The following is a 26,490-nucleotide window of genomic DNA, read 5'->3' as shown; positions in this document are numbered from 1 at the left end:
CATACACAGAAAACTTGGGAAGAATGCTAATTTTGGATCATGGATAAAGCAAAAGAAACTGAAGCCAAGGTGGCTGCAGGAACACATAAGTGAAAATACCAACATGGACAGGTTTTACCATGGAGAGCTGTCACAGTACTGAGCTCTGCTGCTGCATCTCCAGCAGACTTTGTGTGAATAAACATTTCCAGTGCAAATTCTGCTTCAGGAGTGAGGCTGGCTGAGGTTTGAGTCATCCATCACCGTGGATTTCAAGGTACAAGTAACACAGGAGAACAAATACAATTTGTAGAGACAGAGGATGAGGGGGAGCAGGGTCAGTTGAAGCCTGGTTTTGAAGCTTTGGTATTTTTGCAGCTGTTGAAGCAGCTTTTCTTTGTTGTCTCTACTGTAGCTGTGCAGAAGTGTGAGACTACAGGTATAGAGGAAGCATTTCAGAACCTCTGCCTCCCTGTCATTAATTTGGGAAGGCAGAAGGAAATTAAGCACATCATGTTCACAGCATGTGAAACAAAGCAAAAGCTGCTGGGCCCCTCCATTCAATTCAGATTTATTACCATATAGATTGTTCCACAACTTAATCAGGGATCCCACTGGCACAGCTGATGAACAGGTCATGGTGGTTAAGGATTCTCCTTGGGAAGTGACTTTGGGTGCAGATGAGCTCTATGTGCCTGATAAAGCAGATGTGGGTAGAGCAGCAGCCTGGCCAGCCCCAGCTGCTGGAATTAGAGCTGGGACTCACCAAGCCAGGTGTTCCCAGCACACCCACAATGGGCTACAGCAGAAATGTTTATCTGTGAGGAGCAGAAGGAAGAAGGAGCTAACAATAATGGTATCAGTTTAGCTTTTTGGCCCAGATGATTCCTAAGGAGTAAGCTCCTTTTTAATGATTCTTTCCAGCAGTTACTGACTCAGATTAAAAAAGCTAATTTTAGCCTGTCATCTTCCTGTTCAATGCAAGCACAGCTGACCCTGGGACAAGGTCTGCAGTCAAGTGTTTTTAGGTGGCCATATGGAACATCAGTCCCATCAGCCTCACACCCCTGGAAGTGTTTCAGGAAGAAAGAAGTGAAATACAGCAGCAGGGCCATTGCTGGTGACAGCTTGTGGGTATTTAGTTTTGTTTTGTTTCCAGGTCCAGAATACACAGCATAAGCCAAGGATCAGTTTCCAGCTGGCAGATCCATGGCCTTTGGTGGCCCTAGGCCAAAAGGCCACCATCCCAGGCTGCAAAACTGCCTTGCTAATGGCCTTGGATGTCTAAGTGAGCCAAAAAGAGAGGTTCTTTTCATTTATTTTCAGTTTAGGAAGACTAAACCAAACTCCAACTCCTGTGCTACAGTTTATCATTATAATAATAATAGTAGTAATAATCATCATCATAAAAAATAATCTGGGTAGAAATGCCTCCAATTTTAAGAAGATCCTGCACCTGGATAAAATGCTGACACTGAAGGGAAGCTCAGGGTGGGCTGAGCTACAGGAAAACACAGCAATGACTGTACTTCTGCTCTGTACAACACAGAACACTTTGCTCAGGAGGAAAGCTGAATACACATGACAGACAGCATTGTGTGCTGAGTCAGTGCAAGTACAACAGCTGCCAATTTTCATCGTTGCAGAGCAGCCTGGATGGCTTTTCCCAACAGAGAACACCACTGACAGCGGCCTGACAGTGTTACTGCAATAGACCACTCCACCCTGAGTGACACAGACTCTTCTCCCTCCATTCAGGTGCAAAGACTGACCCGGAACAACCTCTGCCAAGCTCTGGTATAGCACAGGCTTGCCCAGACATGCTAATTGCACTTAACCCAGTTCTACTGAAAACTGGCTTGAGAGCTGTGCAAATACACTTCTCCTGAAGTGGCCAGAGACAAAACCATGCTGGGAAGAGAGAAAACCATGCTGTTGCTCTACAGTTCTTAGTGTGTGACTGTGAAAAGGTAAAAAAGTAGAAGCAAAGTATTTAACAAGGACACATGGTTCTGCTTTTTTAATTTCAAAGGTCAAGGCAAAGAAACTATCAGTGACCTAGTCAAAAAAACCCCAACATCAAATCCTAAAAAGGCCACCTCACTTCAGTCTTACCTGGAAAATGCTGTTGCAGCTTTTAAGCTTCCAGAGGGACCCTCCCTGATATATTAACATTTCCTAATAGAGGGCAGGGAGACTGGAGAATTTGGCACAATCATTCTAAACCAAAAATAAGTCTCCAGCACTCAAGAGCTTTTCTGTAACACCAACTGTTAGCAGAGTATTTAGTGTTCTGCAAACACAGGGAATGTTTTGGGGGGGTTCCCTGGCAGGGAAACAAAGCTGTCCCCCCAAACAGAAACACTGATTATCTTCACTCCTTGTTTCCTAAAAACTAAGCACAGGCTGCTGGGGCTCATTTGAACACCCTTATTCACAGATATCCAGAACTACCTGTGCAGCCTCGAGTAGGTTCAGTCTGTGTCACATTCTGGGACCGTGGCTCCCTCTGGGGCTGGGCACACGGAGAGGTGATTGCACCAGGCAATAATTCCATCCTTACCCCAAGGAAGGTTTGCAAAGTGCTGGGAGGAGATAACCCACACGCCTTTTATTTTGAATTTACCAGACACAAGGCAGGGCTGGGCACTGCTGTGCTCTCCCTGGGATCCAGGGGCAGGAAATTCTCCTGCTGCTGCATTTTGCAGCACTACCAGAAAAGATCCATTCTGAGCTAAAAACAGCAAACTTTGCCAGTCAGGGATTTTGGTCTTTGTGTCCCTCCCCCTTAAGACAAAGCCAGTTTTCACATTAAATATTAAAACTTTTGCACCTGACCTGCACGTGAAGCGCTCGAGTCACTACTGAGTGACTGGAATGTAGCTGACAGTTTATACCTGGAATTATTCTTTGGCTCTTTTTCAGTTATACCCAGAAAACACACCACACCCTGGTTCTGTTCCTATACCACCACTGCTTCAAATCCCAATCCACGGGTCTCAGACACCACGCAGTGCTGGAGAAGAAGGAGGGTCCTGGTTTTCTACTGAGGATACACTTCAGAATAGAGCAGTCCCTCGGCTGAAATGGCATCCCCGAGCCCCACGGTCCGGACGGGCTCCTTGCACACCAGCACAGGGGTGAAGTGGAAGGAGATGCCTTCCCTGTGCCAGTGCACCACGGGCTCGTCTGGATTGAGGGAGATTTTGGATGGTGCGTCTGTGTGGGAGGTGACGAACTCCAGGGGAGCTTTGAGGAAGACCTTGCTGGTGTCGATGGTGTCGGTGGCACAGGCCTGGGTGCCGGCAGCCCTGGCCCCGGCCGCCACCGCCGCTGCCTGGTTGCCCCAGTGGCCGTCCACAGTGACCAGGATGTGGTAGGCCAGGGTGTGGAAGTGGATCCGCGTGAGGTCCGAGGCCCGCTCCGCCGTCTTGCCGTGCTCCTTCAGGATCCAGAAGAGGATGTCGCTGACCACTCCCACGTCGGGAATGCCACTCCAGGAGGCCAGGGAGGCGTGGGGACCAGAAGCAGACTGGGTGAGGAACAGCAGCTCCTGCTCGTTCAGCCCGATGGAGTTCACCAGGGGAAAGACCTGCTAACAGAAACAGGGAACAGCAGGTTTGCCTTCAGGAGCGGAGTCACACCTGGGAGTCCTCCCCAGGCTGTGGTTTTTGCACTACCCTGTTGCTGGCTCAGCAGAAGCAGCACCCAGTCTCCCAGTCACTGCACTTCCACAAGTTGGCAGGAATTACTTAGCCAAGAAAACATTCCATTTGGTGCAATTAATTTCCCAGACACACATCTTGACAGTAAAGAATAACAACACATCAGCTCCACATAAAACATAACGCTGAGATCAGAGCTGTGTCAAGATAAACAAGGAACCACCAGGAAAGAAATTCTGCAAAGAAATCAAGGGATATTTTAAAATTATAAACTCAGCTCAAATTCATTCCTCAATTCCTCTTCCAATGTATAGTCCAAATGTTGAGGTTTGATTTCTATATTCATGCACTAGTGTGTGCACCCTGTGATACTGAACCTGATCAAAAGAGCACATCCTTTCATTTTCCTTACCTGATGCATAATGTTGCTCATAAAATCTTGATCAGTCATACTGGCCAGCTCCAGGTGTATGGGAATGTCAGTTGGGATATCAGAGATGGAAGCCACAGCCTACAGGAAAAAGGAAAAAAACTTACAACACATATTTATTAAGGAACAGAAGAAGAAAAAGGGTTGTGACTCAAGATACACATCCTTTAATCTCCCTGTGTGTGGATATAAACCACTCAATGGGATGTCTGACCTGTGTATGTACTGCTAAGGAGAGGAAATAAACAACTTCTAGTTTACAGAATCCCAGGGCAGGAAAACTGTCTAGCCTTAATCTGCTCCCAGCTCAGAATCTTTCTAATGGATTAATTCCAAAAACCTCACAAATGTGAAGCAGCTGCAGAAGAGCTGATCCTAGAACATGAAAAATGCCAATGCCCTGCATCAGGGCAAGCCCTCAGCTTTAAAACAAGTGGCACAAGACAGATGCTCTTTATGGAATGCAGGTGTTGATTATAACCTGGATCATCTCAGTGTCCAGCATAGAAAAAGCCTGGTTTAGCTGCTAGATAAGCCCAGTAACCAGGTCAACACCCTCCAGCCAGCAACCAGCCCTCCTTTTCTCTAGACAAGCCACGGAATCTAAGAAAAGACAGTGTCACATGATTAGACTTCAGCAATTCCTGCAGCTCCCAGTCTCCTTTTGGCATTCAGTACTGAGATCTGTGGGAGCTCTGAAGGCACAGCCTTCCTACACCTTCAAACCTGGGAAAACAAGGCCTGGCCATGAAACACTTGAAATGAAGGGAAAATGAAGGAAATTCAGGGATTTAGTATTTCACCTCCATGAGGCGTTTCTGTCGCGTCTCCTTGCTCTGCCCTTCCATCATGTGAAGTCCCGAAAGCACCACCAGATCGGGCTGGAATTCATCCAGGCTGGACACAAACACTTCCAGCATGTTCAGGGCACCGTTGGACAGGTCGTGGGAGAAGATGAAGCGGTTGGCAGTGGGTGCCCTCACTCGGCCCCACTGCTCACCTGGGGTGGAGCAAACAGGACCAAGTGTGTGTGAACTGGTTTATTCCTGGCTAAGATCACAAATTCAAAGGGTTCCATCAGCAGCAAGAAAAGCCATGGAACTGTTTTAGCCATTACATGAAGGTCACCCTGAGTTTCATCAGCACGCGGTTAAATCTGTTTTCAGGGAGCATTTTAGTGTTTATGGAGCTTCAGAATGACACCCCTCAGGCTGTGCACCAGTCTTAGTGATGTTCAGGGGTACCACTGAACACCTGCTCCATTGTACCTGCTTGATATTCCAAGATAAGATGGAATTCATCTCTTTCCTGCATGGATTCAGGTGGCACAACTACATTGTCATCGAGCAGTTCATGGAGTTTGGGACCAACTGGGCCACAAAGGAGGATCTAGAAAACAAGGAAAAACAAATAAAGTTTCCCTTGCCATGTCCCGTGCCAAAATTTAAGCATCACCTACAGAACTGATTTTAAAAAGTTAATAATTCAGTTTTTAAAAATCAGCTTGGAAGTCCAACCATATGTTCCACCAGCAGAACCTAAGAAATAACTGCCAGATCCCCAAACCTACACAGAAGTAACATGAGACAAGCAAATTAAAGAACACAAGCAAATGGCATGAGATGTTTGGAACATGTGTGTACCTTCAGGTCTGGATTTGTCGCAAGCTTCTGCCCGATGAGAGCAGCATTTCCTCCCACGTAAAGCTGTAAAACAAACAGAGCTGGGTGTGGGCATCCTCTTGCTTTGGGACCTTCAAACACATTTAGGCCTCAGCATAGGCTGGGGATTTTGGCTTTTTAGAACAAGGTTCAGCAGTACCCAAGTAACTAAAGGTTATCAGGGCTGAAGGCAAAATGATCTTAAAATTCTCTGTGAGATCTCAACAAGCTGAGCATTTTTTAGTTTTAATCTAAATACTCACCTTCAGGTAACGGCCCTGTAAAAATCAATTAATTCCCAACACTGACAGCGCTATAAAAACCAACTCATTCAGCACATAAACAGCCCTTACTCCTGTGCAACCTCTCTGTGGCTAAAGCCCTGTGGGTTTTTAGCAAGGCTGACAAGGAATAATTTAAAATCTGCAGCAATTCTTTCTCCAGTTTGAGATTGAGATGAAACCTGATGCCTGTGCCCATGTGAAGTGAAGGGAACTGTGGAAGTTTCTTCAGTAGTAAAGATCAAACTTTCCAGTTAAACTCTGATTTGAGCTTGAAAAGCAGTGAATATGGGTTGTCCTGAGGGTCGCAGCTGCTCAGAGGAGGTGACAGAGAAGATCCAAGGGCTGCTCTGGAGCCAGGCTGGGAGAGCTGGGGGTGCTCACCTGGACAAGAGAAGGCTCCAGGGGAAGCTCAGAGCCCCTGCCAGGGCCTGAAGGGGCTCCAGGAGAGCTGGAGAGGGACTGGGGACAAAGGGTGGAGGGACACAACACAGGGAGTGGCTTCCCACTGCCAGAGGGCAGGGATGGATGGGATATTGGGAAGGAATTCCTCCTTGTGAGGGTGGTGAGGCCTTGGCACAGGTTGCCCAGAGCAGCTATGGCTGCCCCTGGATCCCTGGAAGTGTTCAAGGCGAGACTGGACAGGGCCTGTGGCACCTGGGCTAGTGGAAGGTGGCACTGGATGGGCTCTGAGGTCCCTTCCCACCCAAACCATTCCTGGCTTCTCTCACAGAAAACAGGCTATACAGCTGGAAATTGGGCAACTCCTCACTCCCAGCCTCTTTTACATCCTCAGCCCCATCTGGCTCCCAAGAGACATCTTTGACATTTCAGTTTGGGAATGTCAGCAGGGGAGAGACCATTTAACTCCCCCTCATTTGCAGCAGGGACAGAAAACCATTAACACAACTCAAGCTACACCACAAGCTCCTTCCTCAATGATTTGCTCCTTAGAGCAGTCAGCAGTGACAAGGAAGTAAGCAGGAGGATTCCCAAGGCTCCCCTCAGGCGCAGACCCACCTGTGCTGCAGGGTGCTCCGACGCTGTCCGTGCGATGTCCCGGAACGCTTCGGCGTCGCTGAAGAAGCGCTCGGCAGCCGCCCCTCTCTCCATGAAATGGGCAAAAGCCTCCCTCAGGTCCTGCCCGGAGCTCAGCACTGCGTGGTTCTTCCCATCGCTGGGCTCCAGGCCCAGCGCCTCCAGCAGCTTCACCCCAGACAGGACCACGTCCACGCAGGCGTTGACACTGGGAGAGAGAAAGAAAAGGTGTCCTGGGAAAACCACACAGACCTCTTGGCACACCCTGACTCTGCAGGGGGAGAACAACCAACCACAGGGGAAAAAGGCACAGGAATTTCCTGAAATTCTCTCCTAAGGCTTTCCCCGTTTGACTGGCTTTTATTGTGCCCAGGGAGAGATTTCTAACTTTCTGCTGAATGGAAACAAGGAAAGCTGCGTGGGCCAAAGGTGGCTGAGTATGTTACAGGTTCTACTTCATTTCCTGCCTTAGGCTTGCTTAAAAAGAACAGGCATAGGAACAGTGGCATTTTAAATTCTTAGACACTTTTAAAAGCTTCTAATACCCATGTATTTTGGGTTTAAAATGTGCATGTGATTCAAAACTGTTAAAAACAAAACTGAAAGTGTTTAAGTCAGCTAGATCAGCCTCTGGAGTTTCAATTATTCCTAATAATACTCAACCCACACACAACTCCCCACACAGGCTGGCTCTGTTTACAAAAAGTCAAGAGAGCGATTTGTCAGTTGAAATATTTGAAAACAGCAGTTTCCAAAGGATCATCCCAAACTTACAGAAATAGCATGCAGTGGAAACAAGAGAAAAAGCCTGCAATTGTGAGGGAGGAATAAGAACCATTTCAGCAGATCCAGGCTTTTTGGAAAGTCTAACTTCCAGTCTCCATGTCTCATTGATTTAACCACTGTCTAATACAGACTAAAAACAGGAGACTTTCTGGCTGGAACCAGAACCCGAGAAGACAATTTAGAAACACTTGCCCTTGTCTCACCCTGTGGTTTCAGAGTGATAAAAACAAATAGCAAATACTTCCTGAGGTAACACCAGCAACTGCACAGAGATGCAATTTAAGCATCTTCTGCAGCTGCTGTCAAGTGCCATTTCTGTTCCTCTGCCCCACATTTCCTGACAGGGATCCAAACCATCTATCAAACTTGTGCAGGATCCCTGACATTCTCCACATCTCCCCCCACGACAGTACAAGGGCCAGTTCCTGCTCCCTGTCAGTGTGGAGTGCTCAGCACTCAGCATTCCCTTGGCAGTGATTTCTCAGGAGTCAGATTTGGGCTGCAACAAAAAAAAGGCTGCATCACACAAAATAAAGGACATGAAAAACCCAGAGGTTTTCCACTCCACGAGGTAACCAACCCCGAAATCCTCTGGATGTGCATCACCTCCTACACCAAGGACAGAGAAATTCCCTAGCATCGCAGAGAAAAGAAACCATAAGTTCAAGCAGCATTTTAGCCCCGAATTTATGTTTTAATGAATCATTACAGATCCAAGGGGATAAAACTAACTCATATTCCTCTGCTAACACAGAGCTACACAGCCATGGAAGTGGATAACTCCTTCCAACATCCAAAGGATGAATCTCCCAGTCAAAGTCAAGTTACCTGCCATGTCTATGTATTTAAAAGAGTCAAGCGCTAAATATAAGATCAATGTGACATTCCTGAACTTTCCCCTTGTTCTCTTCCCACTTTAAAAAGAGAAATGGTGTTGAATTTCTCTGAGTTCATCATCCATTGCCTTTCCCTGTCCCTTCCCGCCTTATCTCTCTCCAGCTCTGTCTGGACTTGGTTATCTCTTCCCAAAGGCAAAGGCTTCACTCCTTTCTCCATTTTATAACTTGTCTCTGGTACCTATTTATTGCCAGCCTATACTGGATGGACCAGCAGCTCCAACTGACCCTAACCCCAACACTCAGACTGTACATAAACTTGTTTTACAGACAATCAAGCTAGGAATAATATCTCTGGAGAAGGGCTCCAACAGGGCCAGAGCCCTTAAATCCCCACCACAGGAGTGTTCTGGATCATTGATCCCCTTCGCCAACATCCAATTCTGACTGAGCAGCACTGCAGGAGGTGCTGAACTTACATCCAGATCTTTTTCATGGAATAATGGAATGGTTTGGGTTGGAAAGTACCTTCAAGGTCATCTGGCTCCATCGCCTGCCATGGGCAGGGACACCTTCCACTAGCCCAGGGTGCTCCAGGCCACAACCAACCTGGCCTTGGACACTGCCAGGGATCCAGGGGCAGCCACAGCTGCTCTGGGCAAACTGTGCCAAGGCCTCACCACCCTCACAAGGAGGAATTCCTTCCCAACATCCCATCCATCCCTGCCCTCTGGCAGTGGGAAGCCACTCCCTGTGTCCTGTCCCTCCATCCTTTGTCTCCACTCCCTCTCCAGCTCTCCTGGAGCCCCTTTAGGCCCTGGCAGGGTGAGCTCTCCCTGGAGCCTTCTCTTGTCCAGGTGAGCACCCCCAGCTCTGCCAGCCTGGCTCCAGAGCAGAGGGACTCCAGCCGACAGAGCATCTCCGTGGCCTCCTCTGGATTTGCTCCAGCAGCTCCACATCCTGCTGATGTTGGAGATTCCAGAGCTGGAGGCAACTCTGCAGGTGAGGTCTCACCTGGGCGGCACAGATACGTCCCGGGCACGGGAGCCACCCCTGTGCACGCCGTACCCGCACGTTCCATCCCGCACTCGGGGACACGGGGACGCGCATCCCGGCCCAGGCGCGCTCCCCGCGCGCTCCCGCACCTACCCGACGGCGACGCGCGCCCAGCCGCGCGCGGGGCGGACAATGGCCGCCTGCCAGGCCGCCACCGTGCGCGCCTCCAGCGAGCGGGCGCGGCGCAGCGTCCCCAGCAGCGAGGCCGAGAGCTGCCGCAGGGCCGCGGGGGGCAGCTCGGGGCCCAGCACGCACAGGTAGCCCAGCACCAGGGCCAGCAGGCCCACGCACACCGACCGCTGCCACATCGCGCCGGGCGCGCTCCGCTGCTCCTCCTCCTCCCTCGCCGCCGCGGCTGAGGCGGGGCGGCGCCGGCGGGGGCCTCCTTACGCCGCCTCCGTAGCGCCCCGCCCCCGCCGGCCTGCGCATGGCGTAAACCTCTTCGGGAATCCTGGCGCGCCGTTCCTCTTGCGCAACCTGCGTGCGGCCCGGACGTGGTGTTGCGTCACCTGCGTAAATCGGTATGAGAATAACGCTCCCCCTGCGAAACTTGCGTGCGGCCCGGCAATGCCGTTACGTCACCTGCGTAACTCGGCCCAAGAATAGCGTAGGCGGCAGCGGGCGGCGCGTCGTGAGGGGACATGGCGGGACAGAGGCTCCCTCACGGCTCCCTCACGGCACCCTCACGGCACCGCCGGGCCGCGGCCTCCGGGAACTGGCCGAGCTGAGGCAACCGGGCCCCCAGGCAGCCGGGATGAGGAGCCTGCGGTGAGAAGTGCCCCGGTGCTGCGGCCTTCAGTAGCGCTGAGCTGATGTCTGGCATCGTACCTGCACCGTCCTATGTACGCGGTACTGCTGCTCCATCCCCTCCCCGGGGTTCCTCTTCACGGCGCCATTATTTCTTTGTTCCCCGACACCTTTGTGGGTCTGTGTTGTATTCCCGCTCTGTCCCAGCAATGCAGCGCCTGTAGTCCCACAGCTCCTCTGTCCTGCCTCACACCAAAGTTTTTGTAAAGGCTCACATCCATCACCCCAGTCACTGTCTGAAGTTAATAACCACCCCTAATATACTTTTTTTTGGTGGAAAATTTCCTGGTCTCGCCCTCTTCAGTGCCTTCCCCGGGGTGAGGTGGCCTCACACCCCTGAGGCCACCGGTGCTGGGAGCAGCCTGGGAGCGCCCTTTGCTGCCTGGTGCATCTATCTCAGAGATGCTCTAGTGAGCAAGAAGGGATTTTTCCCTTTTTAATGAAAGGGAGTTTTTCTGGGCTTCTTTAGAAATCGCAGGAACGTTCACTCAGAGGCTTCTGACAAAATTTGCAAGAGTTTGACAACTGTGTGCCACAGCGCGTTGGCTGAGGCAGCCGTTAATTTCCTTATTCAGTTCTGTGTTGTGAGTGATTGTCATCTCCTCAGACTCTGACAAAGCAAGCAGTAAAGGAGGTAGATTAGTGCAAGGCTTTTTTGCTGATTTTTCTTTCTTTTTAGGATGGTATTTAGTCAGCAGCCATGGTCATGGATTCATGTCTGGTCCTCAGGGCTCATTGGCTGCTCATCAGGTTCCCTTTCTTCTTAGACATTGCCATAAAGGACTTCCTCATTTATTTATGTATTCTCTTTCTCTGAAATTATTCCTCAGAGCTTTGAAGGTGCAAAGATGGGCAGGCCAGGCAGATGATGGATTCTGGTATTGCTAAGTGAAGGAGAGAGTGAGAAAAAAAACCCTCCTCACCTGACAGCTGATGGTGACCAAGGGCATGACTGGTTTGTGAGCCTAAAGCGATAATGATTTTTAGAAACAGAATTGTGAAGACAAAATAGAGGTCTTTCTGCCTTCCCTATTCTTTAATAGATCCTTCAAACAGTTCTTTATCCTCTAATACCTTTCTGCTACAGCAGCCCTTCACAGAGTGGTATCTTCTCTCAGACCCTGTTCAGCCCACCAGAGTTGCTTGGTTAATGTGTAACCCCCTTTTTCCTTTGCTCAGGTAGTCTTTGGGTTTTGTCAGTAGCTTTTTCATGTGAACAGATTTAATAATTTCCTCTTTAGTGTTTTTCTGGATAATGTTTGATCTGTCTCTGTTTATGAAATCTCGCTGGTTTCACACTCCCTGGGGGAGAGGCCTTCAAGGCTCTCGTGGTTACAAACAGCCCTCCCTCCCAGGCAGGCAGAGACAACAGAGTACATACCTGCCCAAAAACCCTGCTGCAATGAGGGCTTCACCTGTGGGACCGGGGTATTTTTAGCCTTGTCACAGAACATCATAATTAGATGTGCCCGTGGGGCAGCCTTAACCCAGAGCGTTGTCACTGCTTGGGGACCCCATTATTAGTCCCATGTCGGGGTGTGGCTGTGAGCAGCAATCTGATACAGCAATATTTTGGGGAATTAAGGCACAATTCACAATTGGGGTGATTAGTTTGTCACCTGATGCTGATGCAGTTGTTGCCCTGAAGACTGAAGTTTGGGGTTTTTTACTACAGATGCAGTTTCCACGTCAATGCAATGGATGCTGCTGAGGAGGAGCACCTCAGTTGATCTTTGTAAACTGCTGGTCTTCAGCCTCCATGGACAGTTCTGGCAGTGCACTTGAATAAGGCTGCAAGGGTAATTGTATGTTTCATTTTACAATCTGCCAACAAAAATAAGAGGATTATGAAAAGACAAGTTCTCTCAGAGAACCTGTTCAGTTAAAGAGCTGAAGACCCATTTCTTGGTTAACATTTATTTTTTAAGCCAATGGAGATCTTGATTTGCCTCAAACAGCAAAATTAGAGGTGAAACTGTTAGTTGAGAACTGAAGTCCAGTTCCTTATTGCCTGCCCTTGAGCCACCCCACTAATTCCAGTTAGAGGTAACAGAGAGGGCTGTTGGATTCATATGAGCAAACTCAGACTGAATAGAAAGTATTGCTTAAATACCTGTTTAATTCTGGAAAATAGCAAGCTGATTGCTTCTGGGTCACTGCTGTGTGTTATTTCAAAGAGTTGAAATTGATCTCACTGAATTTTCACTGGAATACTTCTATTTAAGCATGAGAAGAGAAGGGTAAGATTTAAAATATTTTATAGAATGGAAAGAGTTAAAATTTAATGTCAACAGTTTTCCTTTGTTTCTTTTCCCTGGTATTATGAAGTCCTTGTACAAGAAATCTTTTTCTTGACAGCTTTTTGGTGTAAGCTGCTTGTGACCTGGGGGGGCGGGGGTGGTAGAATGCCAGTGGTTTTAATCAGTGTTCAGTTATTGGAAATGGAACTTGTTCCCTTTGGGGAAAAAAAAAAAAAAAGAGAGAAAATATGGGGGAAAAAGAGAAAAGGTGGGAAAAAACCCATTTTCTGCAGGAAGCAGACAAAGGATGTGATTTTTGCTTGTTTGAAGATTAGCTATGGAGAGTTGCACAGTGGCACCTGTTCTCAGGCCACGCAGAACTTGCAGACCTGTCTGTGTGAGCTTTTGACCTCACTGAATTTGCTTTTCAGACCACGGGCTTGGTTTGGACAAATGAGGGTTTGCCAGACCCTCATTAAGCAGGAGACAAGAGGGAAGGGAATGAGGGTGGGCACGCGGAGGAAAAGCAGGGAGGGGTGAAAGCCAAAGGTTCTAGTTCCCAAAGGAGATCTAGAAACCTGTTTTTCTTTCTCTGAGCTCATAAGCTTGAAGGAATTGTCTTTACTCCATATTGAGTTGAGTTTCCATATTCAAATGAGCTCATTCCCTTTGAGCTGCTTTGGCCAGTTAAGCTCTAGGCCAGTGCACAACACAGGGAGGGAAGGAGCCTTCCCAAAGTAGGAATTCCTTTATTGTTGTTAGGATTGGTCATATGTGTCTGCAGTGCCTGGGATGGAGTCTCTGGCTGGAGCCCATGAACACTGTGCAGGACCCAGGGCACTATTTGGATGGCAGGTCCTTGCAGCCCTTAAGAATGCTCCTGTCCTATCCAACACTACCAGCACACTGTCCCTTATCTCTGCCTTCCCCAGGCAGTCAGTTACTCAGGTTTTGTGTGTCCAGCTCACTCATCTGTGTGTCATCATACCTTGCTATCAGACTGCCTTTGCTCACAGGCCTCATTTAATCTGAGCTGAGCACTCTTCCCAGAGCCACACATCACTCCATATACATGGAATCACTGCCTACCTGTGACATTCCATGGGAGCCAGCAGCAGGACATGTGGGGTAGGTGGTTGCTACTAGTGTGGCTTCACTGGGTGAGGAAAAGAAAAAAAACTGAAGGTAGGATTTTTGGATGGATTCTAATAAAGGCCTGGAAAATTCACAAAGTTTCTGCTGAGCCATGCAGATGAGCAGAGGAGCTCTAATTAAAATACACACTTGGTGTTGTTCTCAGAAACTGGGCAACATTCCCCATCTGAGCTCTGCCAGCAGATCTCAGTCCTGGACTTCAGCACCCACTGCTGCTCTACTCTGTGAGACACCCACTCAGCTTGGCCAGCACAGCTCAATCTCAATCAGAAACATCTCGTGCTGTTCCAATTCTGGGCCCTTTATGAGCAGAAAGTGCCATCTCTTTACTAAATTGTGCCAAATTGCTTCGTTTTGGCTGCAGTATTCATTCTCACTTGTCACCTAATGGGATACCTGGGGACTTCCATCTACACTGTCAGCAGTAGAGGAAGACTCATGTGCATGCCCAGCCCCCTGCTATGCCCCTGATTATATAGTGATGTGTTAATAACAAACACTCTTTCATGTCTTGGCAGTTGCAAACCTCTCCTCAGTAGTGCAGCACTTTAGAAGTAGAATCGCATGGGAAATATGCAAGTCCCAGTTTTAAATAATTAGTATCAGCTTCTCTGGCAACTCTGTTCCCAGAATGAGAGCTGGGAAGAGTCTGAAGCTGCCAGATGCCATTTGTGTGGATGTTCTGCAGAATCTGAACCACATTGGAGAGATTTGCTGTTGCAAAAGTATTTCTGCACAGAGAATCTCTTTCCCTCCCTCCAAGGTTATGAATCTGCCTTCCTTGGAGACCTTGCCACCTCTCAGTTTTTGACAGCTCAGCACTGGGAAACACAACTGTTTCCATTTTGCCTGAGACACCAGGGCTAGAGTTGGCATCATCCACGTCCAAATTTATGCATTTCTTTCAACTGGAGCCAAATTGCTGGATTTTGCAGGGCTGGTTGCTCACACCCTGTGGTGACTAGCCTGGCTTCCAGAAAATCCACAGGAACTGGAGCAGGTGTGAGCCACTACCTCTGCTAGTGAACACCCCAAGCAATCAGAGGTGGTGGCAGTGACTGCTGAGCTGCTTGTTTCTGGAGCAAATGGTTCAGATCAATGAAGATGGAACAACTAAAATTTGTGGGAAGAAGACAGGTTAGGAAATCATCCTCAGGAAATGAGAAACTTTGGTAGGAAGATGTTTTGACTGCATTTCCAGACTTCCTCTTGTGTGACTCCAGCTACAGCACTGTCAGAAACTGAGATCTGCAGTGAAACCTGTGTTTATCTGTCAGGTGTGGCCCTGTAAACATCAGCGTGATTAGATGTGTTAGAGGTTGTAGGTGCACAGTTTGTGCTAATTGGGAGTGGGGCTGCAGCTCATCCCCAGTGGGTGCAGCTGTGAGAAGCAGGTGAGCAGCACTGACAGCAACGAGCCATGGAGTGCCCAGGGGCACTGCCCAACCAACAAAGGGAACAGAGGCACACAGGGGCAGGGCATCAACATGAGGGGCATGGAAGGTTGGGCTGAAGAACAAGGAGGGCAGATGCTTGCAGCCTTCTGAAGTGACATGGTGTTGCTCTGTATGGGGTGAAGCTTTCTGGAATTGTATGATGATACTCTTGGGTATTCTGGTCATCTCAGCTGTGACATATGCTGCCACAAAAGATGTGTTGTTCAGAAGAAAGGATAAGTATATGTGAGCAGAGCAGTGCTTGAAGTGTTTTCGTGTATTCTCAGTTTGGCAAGGTAGAAGATGGATGACAGATGCTCAGTCTTATCTCTGGGAAGGAGTTCTGAAATCCAAACTCAAATTATTCTGCAGTACCCTACATCCATCCAATTTGCATGCCCATTGGTGAGTGTTCTGTGGGTTGTATCTCATTGTAAATACTCTGGATTCTGTATTATGGTTGTTATAATTTATATTCATGTCTTTTCAGCACTAACAGCAGTGCCAGCGTTGTTGGGAATGAATGTGCCTTGAAATGTTTGGTGCCCACTGAACCTGATCTAATCCTTGTGATACAAAGGGCATTGCTAAAACCTCATCACGTACCTCAAACTAACAAACTGGTGTACTACAGCCCCACCAGCAAAATTACATGCCAAAAGGGCAAACTGTATTTCTGTTACTGTTGTAGAAGACTCCCAAAAGCTGTATCCTTGAGAAGCCTTTGATTTGCAGCCTTTAAGGCTGTAGTTGAAGCCCTTGCTGTGGCAGAGGGTTATGGAAGAAGGATTTAGGCAGGCCTGGAAAGGTGAGACTAGAGAGGCCAAGTGTTTGCTGTGCTGTAGGGTCTTTCAGCTTGCAGAGCTTGGGCAGGGGGGGCTTCTGAGTGCACTTTGCAAGGGACAGGACTGCCTCAGATTTCTGTGAGCAGGGGAGAGGGAAAAATGAGGGCTGAGAGCCCCACAGTTTTACCAGCAAATATGCACTTGAGCTATCAGTGTGCACATAACCTGTTTCTGTTCTTGCTTGGTGTGTGTCCTATGCATATCTGGAATAGACAGTCTGGGTGTAGGAATGTGCCCCCTGATGATAGAGCGATTAAATTATTGTTTGTCTGCTTAAAAAGGCAAAAAGCCCAGAAGTTTCTCTCCCAGTTTAGTACAAAAGACACCTCATATGACTTTTGGGACTTCGACTCAGACCGGGGCTGTCTGACTGGACAGAAGCCAAGAGGTCCCGCCTGGGTAATTCACTAGAAAAGGATGAGAACAAAGTGAATAATTGCTTTTATGAGGTGTTTTAGCACGAGCAAGAACCTCTTGCCCCTGGCTCAGTTTTTCTCTGTTAAGACCTTTGTTATTTTGCCTTTTATTAAACCTTTTTCTGTTGCTAACACTACCTCAGAAGCCATCCTGCTAATTTTGTACTGTTTGGGGTAGCAGAGCTATCTCAGGTGTGATGGGTTTCTCTGAGAGCTCATAAGATCTGGCTCGAAGAGAAACACATCATCTGGGCACAGGGTGTGTGTCCACGGGGAGTGGTTCTCTCCCACTGGCTCAGCTGCCGTTTTGCCCCTCCAGTCACCCACAGCCCTGAGGGAGAATCACTCAGGGTGGGGACCCAGTGAGGTGATATCAGCTGCTCATCCTCAGGGATCCTGCCTTACAGGTCATGTCACTTCCCACAGAGCAGCACCAGGGCCACCTCTGCTCCACCCTCCTGATCCCTGTCACTTCCTTAGCATCTTCCAGGCTGTGCTACAGCTCCAGGAACTGCAGAATGTACAGTCAGGTGCACAGTGCTGCTCCCTCGGGGGCGGCTGATCCGGATAGGATGTGCCTGATGCAATAGTGTAAGCTGGGCATATTTAATGTGCCAGCTGAAGCCCTGAATCAGACTTCACAGTGAATGTGTGTATTGGTCTTCTGAGAGGCAGTTGTTTGAGAATGTCACCATTGAGACTGCCAAATCTACTTGTGTATTTCATAGTTCATACTGTAAACTGCTCACACGCCCCCCTGGGTTGTGTGTTAACAGCCACAGCTCATAAATAGCAGTGCCTGGCAAAGCTGTCGGCTCTAGATCTGTCCACAGAGGTTTGGGCCACGAAATTTGCTGTGACAAAGGTGTCCCTGGTATTTTCCTTCTGTGTGAATACAGGAAGCATAGGGCATTATGTACTTGGTGTTAAATGAGACCAAAGGTAGTGATCGTAGCTGCACATGGAACCACATTGTTTAAGCAGGTAAAAGAGGTCTCTAACCTCTTCCATAAAGAGGCAACAATCAGAGAAATAGAAACATTGTTGAGAAAAGTGATGCACAGTCAGAACACCCAGAAAATGTTTTATAAAATAGAGAGTGAAGGAGCAAAGGGGTGCTAAAACTGGTTGTGTGGGGAAGGGCTTGTAAAGGTTTCAAAGAAAGTATCTTATGATCCTGAAATAAAGCTGTAAGACACTGGAAAACCACAGAAATCCAGAACACAGTAAGTCCTTTTGTAAGTATTTGAAGTCTGTTTTTTCTTATGTGTGTGTATAGATATTGCTGAGGCTTTGTGAGCATGAAATTCCTTTTTCCTTTGTAGTTCTGTGGCACTTATAAGTCTTGTGAGGATGTCTTGCCTCTAGGCTGGGCATCACACATGACAAGGAGAAGTACTAACCAAAAGAGATCAAAGGAAACCCAGGTAGGTTCCCAGGGAAGTTGCTGGGTGATCAGCCAGCTCAGGCTCCAGAGACTGCCTTTTGCAAGTCTGCATGTGATTTACTCTGTCTCCATTCTGTGCTTCGTTAGTGCTGCAGGACTGAGTGCTCCCCTGCAGCATGCTCAGGCTGTTTGGGGTGAGGGGGTGGTTGATCTCCCTGCCTCAGAGCACAGCACATCTCGAGTAGAAGTGGCTGTTGGGCACTGATGGGGACAAGGGGTTAAAGAGAAGAGAGAAGGCACTGAAAGCCTCTCCATGGTGGACATGTTGAGAAAGACTCTTCTTCCTTCATTTTCACAAAAGTACAGAAGAAAACAAACTGATGCTTCTCTGATTCTGCTGCTGTCTGTATTTCAGAAAAAAACTGTTGTGACATTTCCCTTCTCAGAAGTGGCCAAGACAGAATGTCACTTTATTCCTCCCCCTTTTCCTCTAGCTGAAACATCCTGCTGCAGAAGACCTCAGCACAAGTGACTACTCCATCTGCTGTCTGGAGGAGGTCATTCATCTCCGAAGGGAACAGCAGACATCGGTGACTTCCTCCTGAGGAATCAGCTGCTGACAGAACACTCTCCTTAGCCAAACTCAGGCTTACAAGGACAGTTTTGGCTGCTTGTTAACCTAAAAAACGATACAGTATAAAAATAACTAGGAAAGAACAATCTGTTGATCTGGACCAGCTTCTGTACAAGGAAGATTTGTCTGAAAAGGAACCCTTCAACTCCAGAGGACTGTGCAGTCCTCCATATCTAGAGGGTGAGCAGGGAGGGATGGCTTTCCCTTTCCCAGCTATCTCACTGTTCCAGAGGTGGGACAGTGGCCTGTGGGAGTCTGCACATGCTGTGACTGTCCTGTGGCCTACTCTGGAGGGGAGAGGTGTTACTGCGCTTGGTTTTCACTTCAAGTGGAGTGCTAAGGTGCCAAATATGGAGGTGTGTGAGGAAGCCTTTCCCAAACAAAGCTTCTTTACAGGAAAAGAGCTGATAATCTTTGCTACAGATTTAGCACTCAGCTGGCAGTTGAAGGTGAGAAAGATGGGTCTGGGCAGCTGCACAGGACACGGGGCTAGGAAAGGGCACAGCTATGCCCTGAGCACCCGATGAGTAGGCTTTGAGATTATCCAAGGAACTATGCTAGGAGATGAGGAGCAGGAGCCTGTGGACAGCTGGATTTTCAGCCTGCTTCTGTCTCTGTCAAGACACAGGTGCTGAGATGCTTCTCACTGCTGGGCTCTTGAGCTTTCAGCTGGGCACCTGTCCAGCTATCCATCACTCCTTGGATCTGGTCCATGGGAAACCAAATGTGATCTGAGGATTGCCACTGCGGTGGAGATATCGAACAGACACCTGGCATTTACTACAAACTGAGGGAAAGTTGGACTGAAAATAGAACTGGGCAGTGCCTTGAGTTCTTTGAGTCTGTGCTGGGGCTTCTGCCTGGGGTCATTGCCCTGTGGATCAGTTCAAGGCAGAACCAGCTGTTTGGGTGTAGCTGTTGAAAAATTTATGTGGGGCAGCTCAGAAGCTCAGGTGAATTGGAAGCCAGTGCAGGGATTTTCTTTTTTCCCAGGATTTGGTCACATGAAGAACAATGGAGTGAGCACTTCCACACTTTGTAGTACGACTGACAGATAGTGCAGGGGAGGTGAAACTGGCTTTGTTTTCAGCTGTGAAACCTAGGAAGGGATACATTCTTTGTGAATTAATTAATCTGGAGAAAAGGCAGTTTAACTATTTGACGAAAGATTCATTTCCACCCACTTCCCAGCTGGCAGCTTAGACATGGACTGTCAGATTCCCATCAGCCTCCAATGTTCTGACTGAAATAGCAATTTTTGCTTGGCAGGCCAGAGAGTAACAGTTGTGAGCCCTGCCCTGCTCATGGGTAACAGGTGAGGGAGGTAGGACAAGGTTCTGCCCTGCTCCAGGCAGGGCTGGTTGGTGCTGCATGGCCCATTCAGCAGATGCCATGAGCAGGAATTGAACTTGAATCCCTCTGAGCAGGGATTTAGGTTAATTTCTTAGGCTAGCAGGTTTCAGGGAGTCTTCTTCTGCCCTTATTGTGAAATGGGGGGAGTGATAACATCCTTCAACCCAAGGAAAGCATTTTTCATGTGGGTTATTCAGTCTCATTAGCACAGCAATCAGGGGGAAGTGGGGGTCAGTGCAGTGCCCAGTGATAATCTCAGGCACAGAAACATCTCAAGACAGAAGCTGAGTAAAATCATAATCACAAAGCCATCAGTCTGCTAGCAAGAGCTGGGGGAATAAACCTCAGATGAAATCCTAGTTTGTAACAGCACACAGCAGATACCTGCTGAATTCCTGAGGTTTGGACTCAGCCCAGGAAAGGTGTGTGCTGCCTGTTCAGAGGCTGATGGAATGTAAAAACTCCATCTTTCTTACAAATATTTGCAAGCCTTGAGTCGGCCCTACCAAAGAGAACTGTTAGAAGACATTTACATCCATGTGACACGCCCACAGCAGGTCTTATCCCTCAGTGATGGAGTTGACTGTGTCACCTGTTGCCAGTAAATGGAGTGCCAGCAGAGCAGTGGCTTTCCTGGGCACGTCACTGCTGTGAACAGAGCAAAGATGTCTCTAAATAGCACAGGAATGTTTAGCATATTGTGGTCTCATGTGAAAAGTTCAAGCTGTAGTTCAAGGACAGAAGGTCTTTTGAGAAGGAAGAGATCAAATCCCCAAGGAGCAGTTGTACTGTGAGTGCCCCCCACATGCCTTTGGCACATTCTGCTGAAGTGGCATGCTGCAGCTTGTATCTGTGTGAGGAGAAAAGGACACAAGGGTACAGAGTTGGGACCCTGAGTAACCTTACACATCATAAATACTACCAGGTAATGGCAAAACGAGATCTTTGTTCTGTGTAAAAGAAAACGCAGAAAAAGAGGGCATCAGCCAAATTTTGGGTGCAGTTAGCAGCAATCTGAGAACAAACTGTGCAAGACACATTTACAGTTGTGAATATTTGCTACTCTGACAAGATTGAGGGCTCCTGAGAAGACTTAGTGTCTGCAGAGATTTAAACAAATAAGCTACTGCAGCCCCTCTAAAGACTGACCTGGGAGTTGCACAGTGGGAGACTCAACTGAGGTGTTTCTGGGAAGGGGAAGAAGCTGGAAGGACAAAGCAAGGAGAAGGACCTGTGTATCTCAGACAAGACTGACCTAAGCCCAGTGAATCTAGATCTGTTCATCCCTCAGCTGCCTAAAAGCAGAAAATGCTTTTTAAAATTCCTTTTGTCGTTTCTGGCATTTTGATTTTCATCTGCAATGTCACCCTGGAGGCATAAACTACCAGCTGCAGTCCCTGCAAAGCTGGGGCTGTTCAAGTGTCCTCACATTACTGGGATTCACTTCTTTGCTGGAGTAACAGGTGCTGTGAGCTTGGGAGGAGCTGTGGGCAGTGCAGTGGGAGAGGTGGGTTTGGAGCCTGCCCCGGGCAAAGTGAGGAGGTGTTGAGCACTGGCAGGGCTTCAGCCAGGATAGCTCTGTCAGGACAGTGTCACTGTCACCCTCCTGAGGTTGATGCCATGGTGGTGCCAGTCCAGCAGCTGAGGTGACCACAAATAGAGTGCAGACAGAGCGAGCAGAGGGGACCTTTGAGGCTGCCAGAGCTGGATGTGGCACCCTGGCACAATGTTTGATCCCAGGGTGAGTGTTTATGTTCAGTGATGGAGTCAGGAGCATGGGGACCTTGCCCATGTCTCCTTTGGATTTGATCTGCTCCTTACCTAGAGCACCAAAAGGGAAATTTCCTCACTTTGGTCCCTGCACTCCCTGAAGCTGGTGCTCTCAATGTTACCACAGCCAGCAGTGGTGGAAGACTAAAAGCAGCGAAATGCTAAGAAAGAACAACTCCTCTATTACCAGCACACAAAAGACCACATGGAACTAGCACCAAGAGGTCCTGCCAGTGTTACACTGCTCTTTGTGGACACGTAGGACCCAGCAGAATCCATTCAGCAGGTAAATTCTTGCTTTTATATTTCCTGAGACAAAAAATACACACATTCACTGCAGATGTAGGACAGATGAGACTTGGGGGACAGGGATATGTGCAGGGATGTGTTCAGTAGCAGCAGCAGGAGGAACACAGACCTGCTGCCTACCATAGAGCATACTCCCAGCCCTGTTACAACCCCACATAAGCCACCCTCCTGTCACTACAGGGCTGCTTGCACTCACCCCATCTGATCTCCCACACAGCACTCAGAGTTTTCCCAATGGCACCAAAAGAAGTAACGATCTTCCCAAGCCTGGAGAAAATCCCTTTGGTGCCAAATCCACAGAGATTAGGGAAAAATCGAGGCTGGTGTTGCAAGGGATGTCTTGGCTGGGCAGATCTGTCATGACATGTAACATGGTGTGAGAGACATTATGTTTATTTCTACTGTCTGAGATGGATGTGGCAGGAAGGAATATTGCAAAAACTCATTTCCCAGCAGCAGGTGCTGGTGCATGAGCCAGGGTAAGGCCTGAGGGCACATCTGGCCAGATGCTGTGAGTGCTCACACTGGGGAGGGCAAGGCTGGGACATGTCACAGTGCTGCTGCTTCTTGCTTAGAGGGAGCCCTCGGCTTCTCATTTGTTTTTGGACTGAATGAAATGTTCTGGTCAGTTGAAATCCCATTTTGTTTCATTTATCCTGCTGACTTTATTCCAGGAGCTGCAGTGTGGTGCTGAATGTCCTGTGGGTGTAGCTGGATCTGGCTTTACACTGGTGCCTCCTGGAGTGCCTTGCACTGAGAAAGGGCAGGAGTTTTCAGTTTTCATGGTAGCCAGGAAGCCTTTGCTTCCTGGGAGTGGTGTTCCTTGGGGGAAGGCTGACTCCTCCAGCACATTGCTCTCCTGACAGGGTGAAAGCGCTCAGCCAGGCCTGGCATCTCAGCCTCTTCTCTGTGTCTGATGAAGGGGCTGAAGCCCTTTCTGGATCTCCTGTGGGTGGGACGTCTCATTTTCACCCACCTGGGAAGTAAAATGGCAGCTGTGGATCAGCTTTATTTATTCTGTGTATGCAATGTATCTGTATTCATGAAGCTCCTTTATTCAAGTCCTTGGCAAGTTACTGCTCTAGGAGCAGTAACTTGCTCTTTCAAATGATAATAATCCCAAGCAAACTCCCTACAGAGACAAAATTTGTCATTGCTTTACAAATATCTCTTGTTTCTCCTCCTAATATGCTGTGCTGATGGGTCTGGAGTGAGGTCCAGGGCAGGCTGGTCTGCAGTGTGGGCATAGGGCTGCCCGGAGCACAGTGCTCAGGGCAGCATGGGAGAGGAGCAGCAGCGAGGCGGGGCAGCCCCGGACTGCGGCGGGGCCGGGCCGGGGGTGCCCCGGTGCCGCGGGAGAGGGCGCTGCGGGCCCGCGCTGCGCAGCCCGGGCTGGGCGCGGGGAACCGCCGGGAACCTCCGAGCGCTGCAAACTTTACCCAACCCAGCCCGGAGAGGCGAGGGGCAGATCCTCACTGTGCCCTTGTGAATTGTATTTAGTGCAGTCTCTCTGCCTGGAAGGGTGTTTTAATGGATTAATGCACTTTCGAGTTCAGCTGCTGCTCACCAGAAAGGATGATGGGGTTTGATTCATACCATCAGATATCTTTTCCCCCTTCTTGTTCTGTTTTGGTTGTGCCCGCAAAATATCTAGTCCTGAAGGTTGTCGCTAGAAAGGGATGTTAGAAATGGTCCAAATCTACATCAGAAAAGGTATGTCGTGTCACAGGCATCCGTTCTCTTCCCATTTCCATGGAAACATGGACTTCGGTGGTGTCAGGCAGAGCAGCCTGGCAGGACGTAGTGGACTCTCTCCAGGAGGAGTTGCTGGCAGCAGCACAGAGAAATGTGCCTTGATCTCTTCAGGTTCGGAAAGACCAGGTAGTCTGGTCCTTTAGAGTAGCGGCACTTGATAGATCGCGTCAGAAACAACAGCTGGGACAAACATTTAACTCCTTACTTCCCCCTTCCCACCCTACCCTTCCACATCCCAGTGCCCGTCCAGTCCCGCAGGGCACACTGCACACCACAGGCTCCGGTTTTTAATTTCCTGGGGGGCACAAGGGGAGGAGAGCACATCTTGTGGCGGCTGACAGGCTTTTTGTTCTGCGCCAGTCCTTTTATTAACCCCCCGCTAGATCATTCGCTGTCTGTGCTGAGCTGCCCCCGCTGTGATGGTGATGAGAGTGTTTGTAGCAGCAGGGCTGCCGGGGGGGATTACGGGGATCCCGCGGACCGGAGCGAGGGGCCGGGCACCGGGACACAGATTGCTGCCGCAGCCTCGCCTCCATCTGCCCTCTCGCCCGAGACGCCTCTCATGCTCCCCGCGGCGACAGCAGTTGTGTGTCTGATCCCCCGTGAGCATCCCGCACCTCCCGTGTCCCACCTGGGAAGGGCAGTCCGGCGGGGGGGTCCTGTTGCACATGGGTAGGGGCAGATAGGGTGGGGGGCACGGCAAGAGCGTCATCTGCTGTCCCACACCCTGCCACCCCTCGGCCTCACTCACCTCCTTTGATTTATCCTACATCTTAGGCAAAAGCAAGTGTTTCCACTCAATAATCTTGCCTGATTCCCCTTCTGTATTTAGGGCCTCAATTCCATAAAACATTTATCCCAGATGTGGGACTGCACAATTTATGGGAGGAATTGAGGTCCTTCTGAGCAGTTGTTTCCTTTTCCTTTTGGATCAGACTGCTGTTGGTGGTTGATTATTCAAACAAATTAATTTGGGATGCACACACAAGTCCTAATTAGCTGCACTTATTCACTTATTTCCCCCTGCTTCCCTCCTACATTGCCAGAAATTAAAAAAATATCACCCTAACACAGTGTGCCATGCAATAATTATTCCCCAGGTCAGTCCTGAACCTCTCAATCCATGATCAATACCTTCATCTGTCAGCCACAATTAATTAAACACAATCCCACTTTCAGGACTTTGATTCATATCACCCCAGAACATCTTACTGCATATTATAATCCAGACTGATGCTAATGCTGTCCTCAAGTGGAAGGGAGGGGCTGACTGAGATATCAAGCCCCAATTTCATTAAAAGCTAAGCAATAGAAGGGCTCTCGTTTTGAGGTGAGTGATGAGTAGGTGGGACTGTGTTCTCCTCTAGAGCCCGGCTGCTTCCCAGGGAAATAACACCTCTGGACTGAGACTGGGGCAAGGCTGTTGCTCTGGGTGGGGAAGGGAAACTGAGTTAGGCCAGCATGATGGTTTTGTTGTCTGTGCTGTCTGAGCGTGTTCTGTTCTACAGAGGCTTCTTTTTTTGGACAGTGCAGTTTTGGAATTTGATATGTTTCTGAACAGTAATTCAATATCCAAAGGCTGTTTAGAGCTTCCCGACAATGGTCTGTGGTGGTTCAAACCAGAGCTCCAGAGATGCTATAACAAAGCTCTTAAAAACAGTAAAATTGTTTTACTTGAGATTCTCCTGGTGCTTTTAATAACCCTCTGTTCTACACATAGAGTGGTAAAAGCAAGGAGGGATGTAGGGCCAAGCCACATGAGGACAGGATCCAAGATTCATGGCTCCCTCCCTTCTCTGCTGTTTTCCTCAGACAGGCAAAGAGGTCAGACCTAAAAGGGGTGATTTGAATCTGTTCCAGGTCTTAAACCTGAGAGCCCATTCCCTTTTTGCTGATGCTGGCCGTGTGTCTCAGCCAGCATCCTCTCCCAGGATTGCAGCCTTCACATTCCTTTTCACTCTGATTCACAGCCAGGCACTCTCCTTCCCGGATGCCTGTTCCTTGCACCTTCACCCTCAGGATTTCAAAAGCCTCAGATCCAACATCCAGGACTCCGAGGACAGCTCCTGTCCACAAAGGGCAGGCAGCTCAGCAAATCTTCAGACGATAAGAGAGAATGATCTTCAACTTCGAGCCACCTGGAATAAAGTGGAGTTGATGTTGCAGGGAGTTCGTGACCCCAGGACTGGGAACAGCCAATCTAACTATATTTGAACTCTCCAGTAGCCCGCAGTGTCCAGTTTCATCAGCACAACTATCTGGGGGCTTCCAGGACATCTTCCAAGTGATAGATGTGTTTTGTTTTCTGTCCTTGTAGGACAAATGACTTTGGAGCCATAATCAAAGGGGAATAGGCAGGCACTGTAGGTCAGCTCAGGATTTGTGCTGGCTCTGTTGGAGGAGAGCCCAGTGTTTGCACAGAACAAGCAGGAGCCTGTTTCCAGGGCTGGAAATGTTACACTTGGCCATCCCAGCAAAATTTACACCTTGGTGGTACATAATGGAGGCAGGAAGGTATGAAAAACCTTCCTCTACGCCTGTGTCCAGGTTCAGTAGGGACAATAGGGGCCCAGAACTGCGGCAGCCTTGCGTGAGGGAGCTGCTGAGGAAACCACAGCCTTCACTTGAATTTGGGAGTTCATTCCAGTTCA

The 26,490-nt window shown here is 48.8% G+C and overlaps 1 protein-coding gene and 1 long non-coding RNA gene across 7 annotated transcripts in view; one reads left to right on the top strand and one right to left on the bottom strand.

Annotated features, from left to right (window-relative positions):
* Positions 1–2,548: 2,548 nt before the first annotated feature.
* ADPGK (ADP dependent glucokinase) lies at positions 2,549–10,177 on the bottom strand. Of its 3 annotated transcripts, none has more exons than XM_030281580.4 (7): positions 9,826–10,177; positions 7,037–7,262; positions 5,718–5,780; positions 5,343–5,463; positions 4,878–5,074; positions 4,057–4,155; positions 2,549–3,574 (listed from the first exon to the last, which is right to left on the bottom strand). In XM_030281580.4, the coding sequence occupies exons 1-7, from the start codon at positions 10,038–10,040 to the stop codon at positions 3,023–3,025; spliced, it is 1,473 nt and encodes a 490-aa protein (XP_030137440.4). In that variant the 5' UTR covers positions 10,041–10,177; the 3' UTR covers positions 2,549–3,022. The 3 variants fall into 3 exon arrangements, with proteins under 3 accessions (XP_030137440.4, XP_030137441.4, XP_030137442.4); XM_030281581.4 differs by having other exon boundaries at positions 2,549–3,571; XM_030281582.4 differs by having other exon boundaries at positions 10,030–10,177.
* Positions 10,178–10,371: 194 nt separating this feature from the next.
* The window catches only part of LOC115496629 (uncharacterized), a 100,758-nt gene continuing 84,639 nt past the window's right edge, over positions 10,372–26,490 (top strand). For all 4 annotated transcript variants that reach the window (XR_012057585.1, XR_012057587.1, XR_012057586.1 and 1 more), the window contains exon 1: positions 10,372–10,574. This is a non-coding gene — a long non-coding RNA (uncharacterized lncRNA). The remainder of the gene's footprint in view (positions 10,575–26,490) is intronic.

The sequence above is a fragment of the Taeniopygia guttata genome, chromosome 10 (assembly GCF_048771995.1).
Source record: "Taeniopygia guttata chromosome 10, bTaeGut7.mat, whole genome shotgun sequence".
In the NCBI taxonomy this organism is placed as follows: domain Eukaryota; kingdom Metazoa; phylum Chordata; class Aves; order Passeriformes; family Estrildidae; genus Taeniopygia; species Taeniopygia guttata.
This window is presented reverse-complemented; position numbering and strand designations above follow the sequence as displayed.

Bases quoted from the DNA above. Each gene is read 5' to 3' on its own strand.
- ADPGK (XM_030281580.4), bottom strand. From the start codon at position 10,040: ATGTGGCAGCGGTCGGTGTGCGTGGGCCTGCTGGCCCTGGTGCTGGGC. The intron at 5,075-5,342 runs GTACAATGGAGC...GCTCCACCCCAG, and splicing joins TATCTTGGAATATCAAGCAG to GTGAGCAGTGGGGCCGAGTG. The intron at 3,575-4,056 runs GTAAGGAAAATG...TGTTTCTGTTAG, and splicing joins TGAGCAACATTATGCATCAG to CAGGTCTTTCCCCTGGTGAA.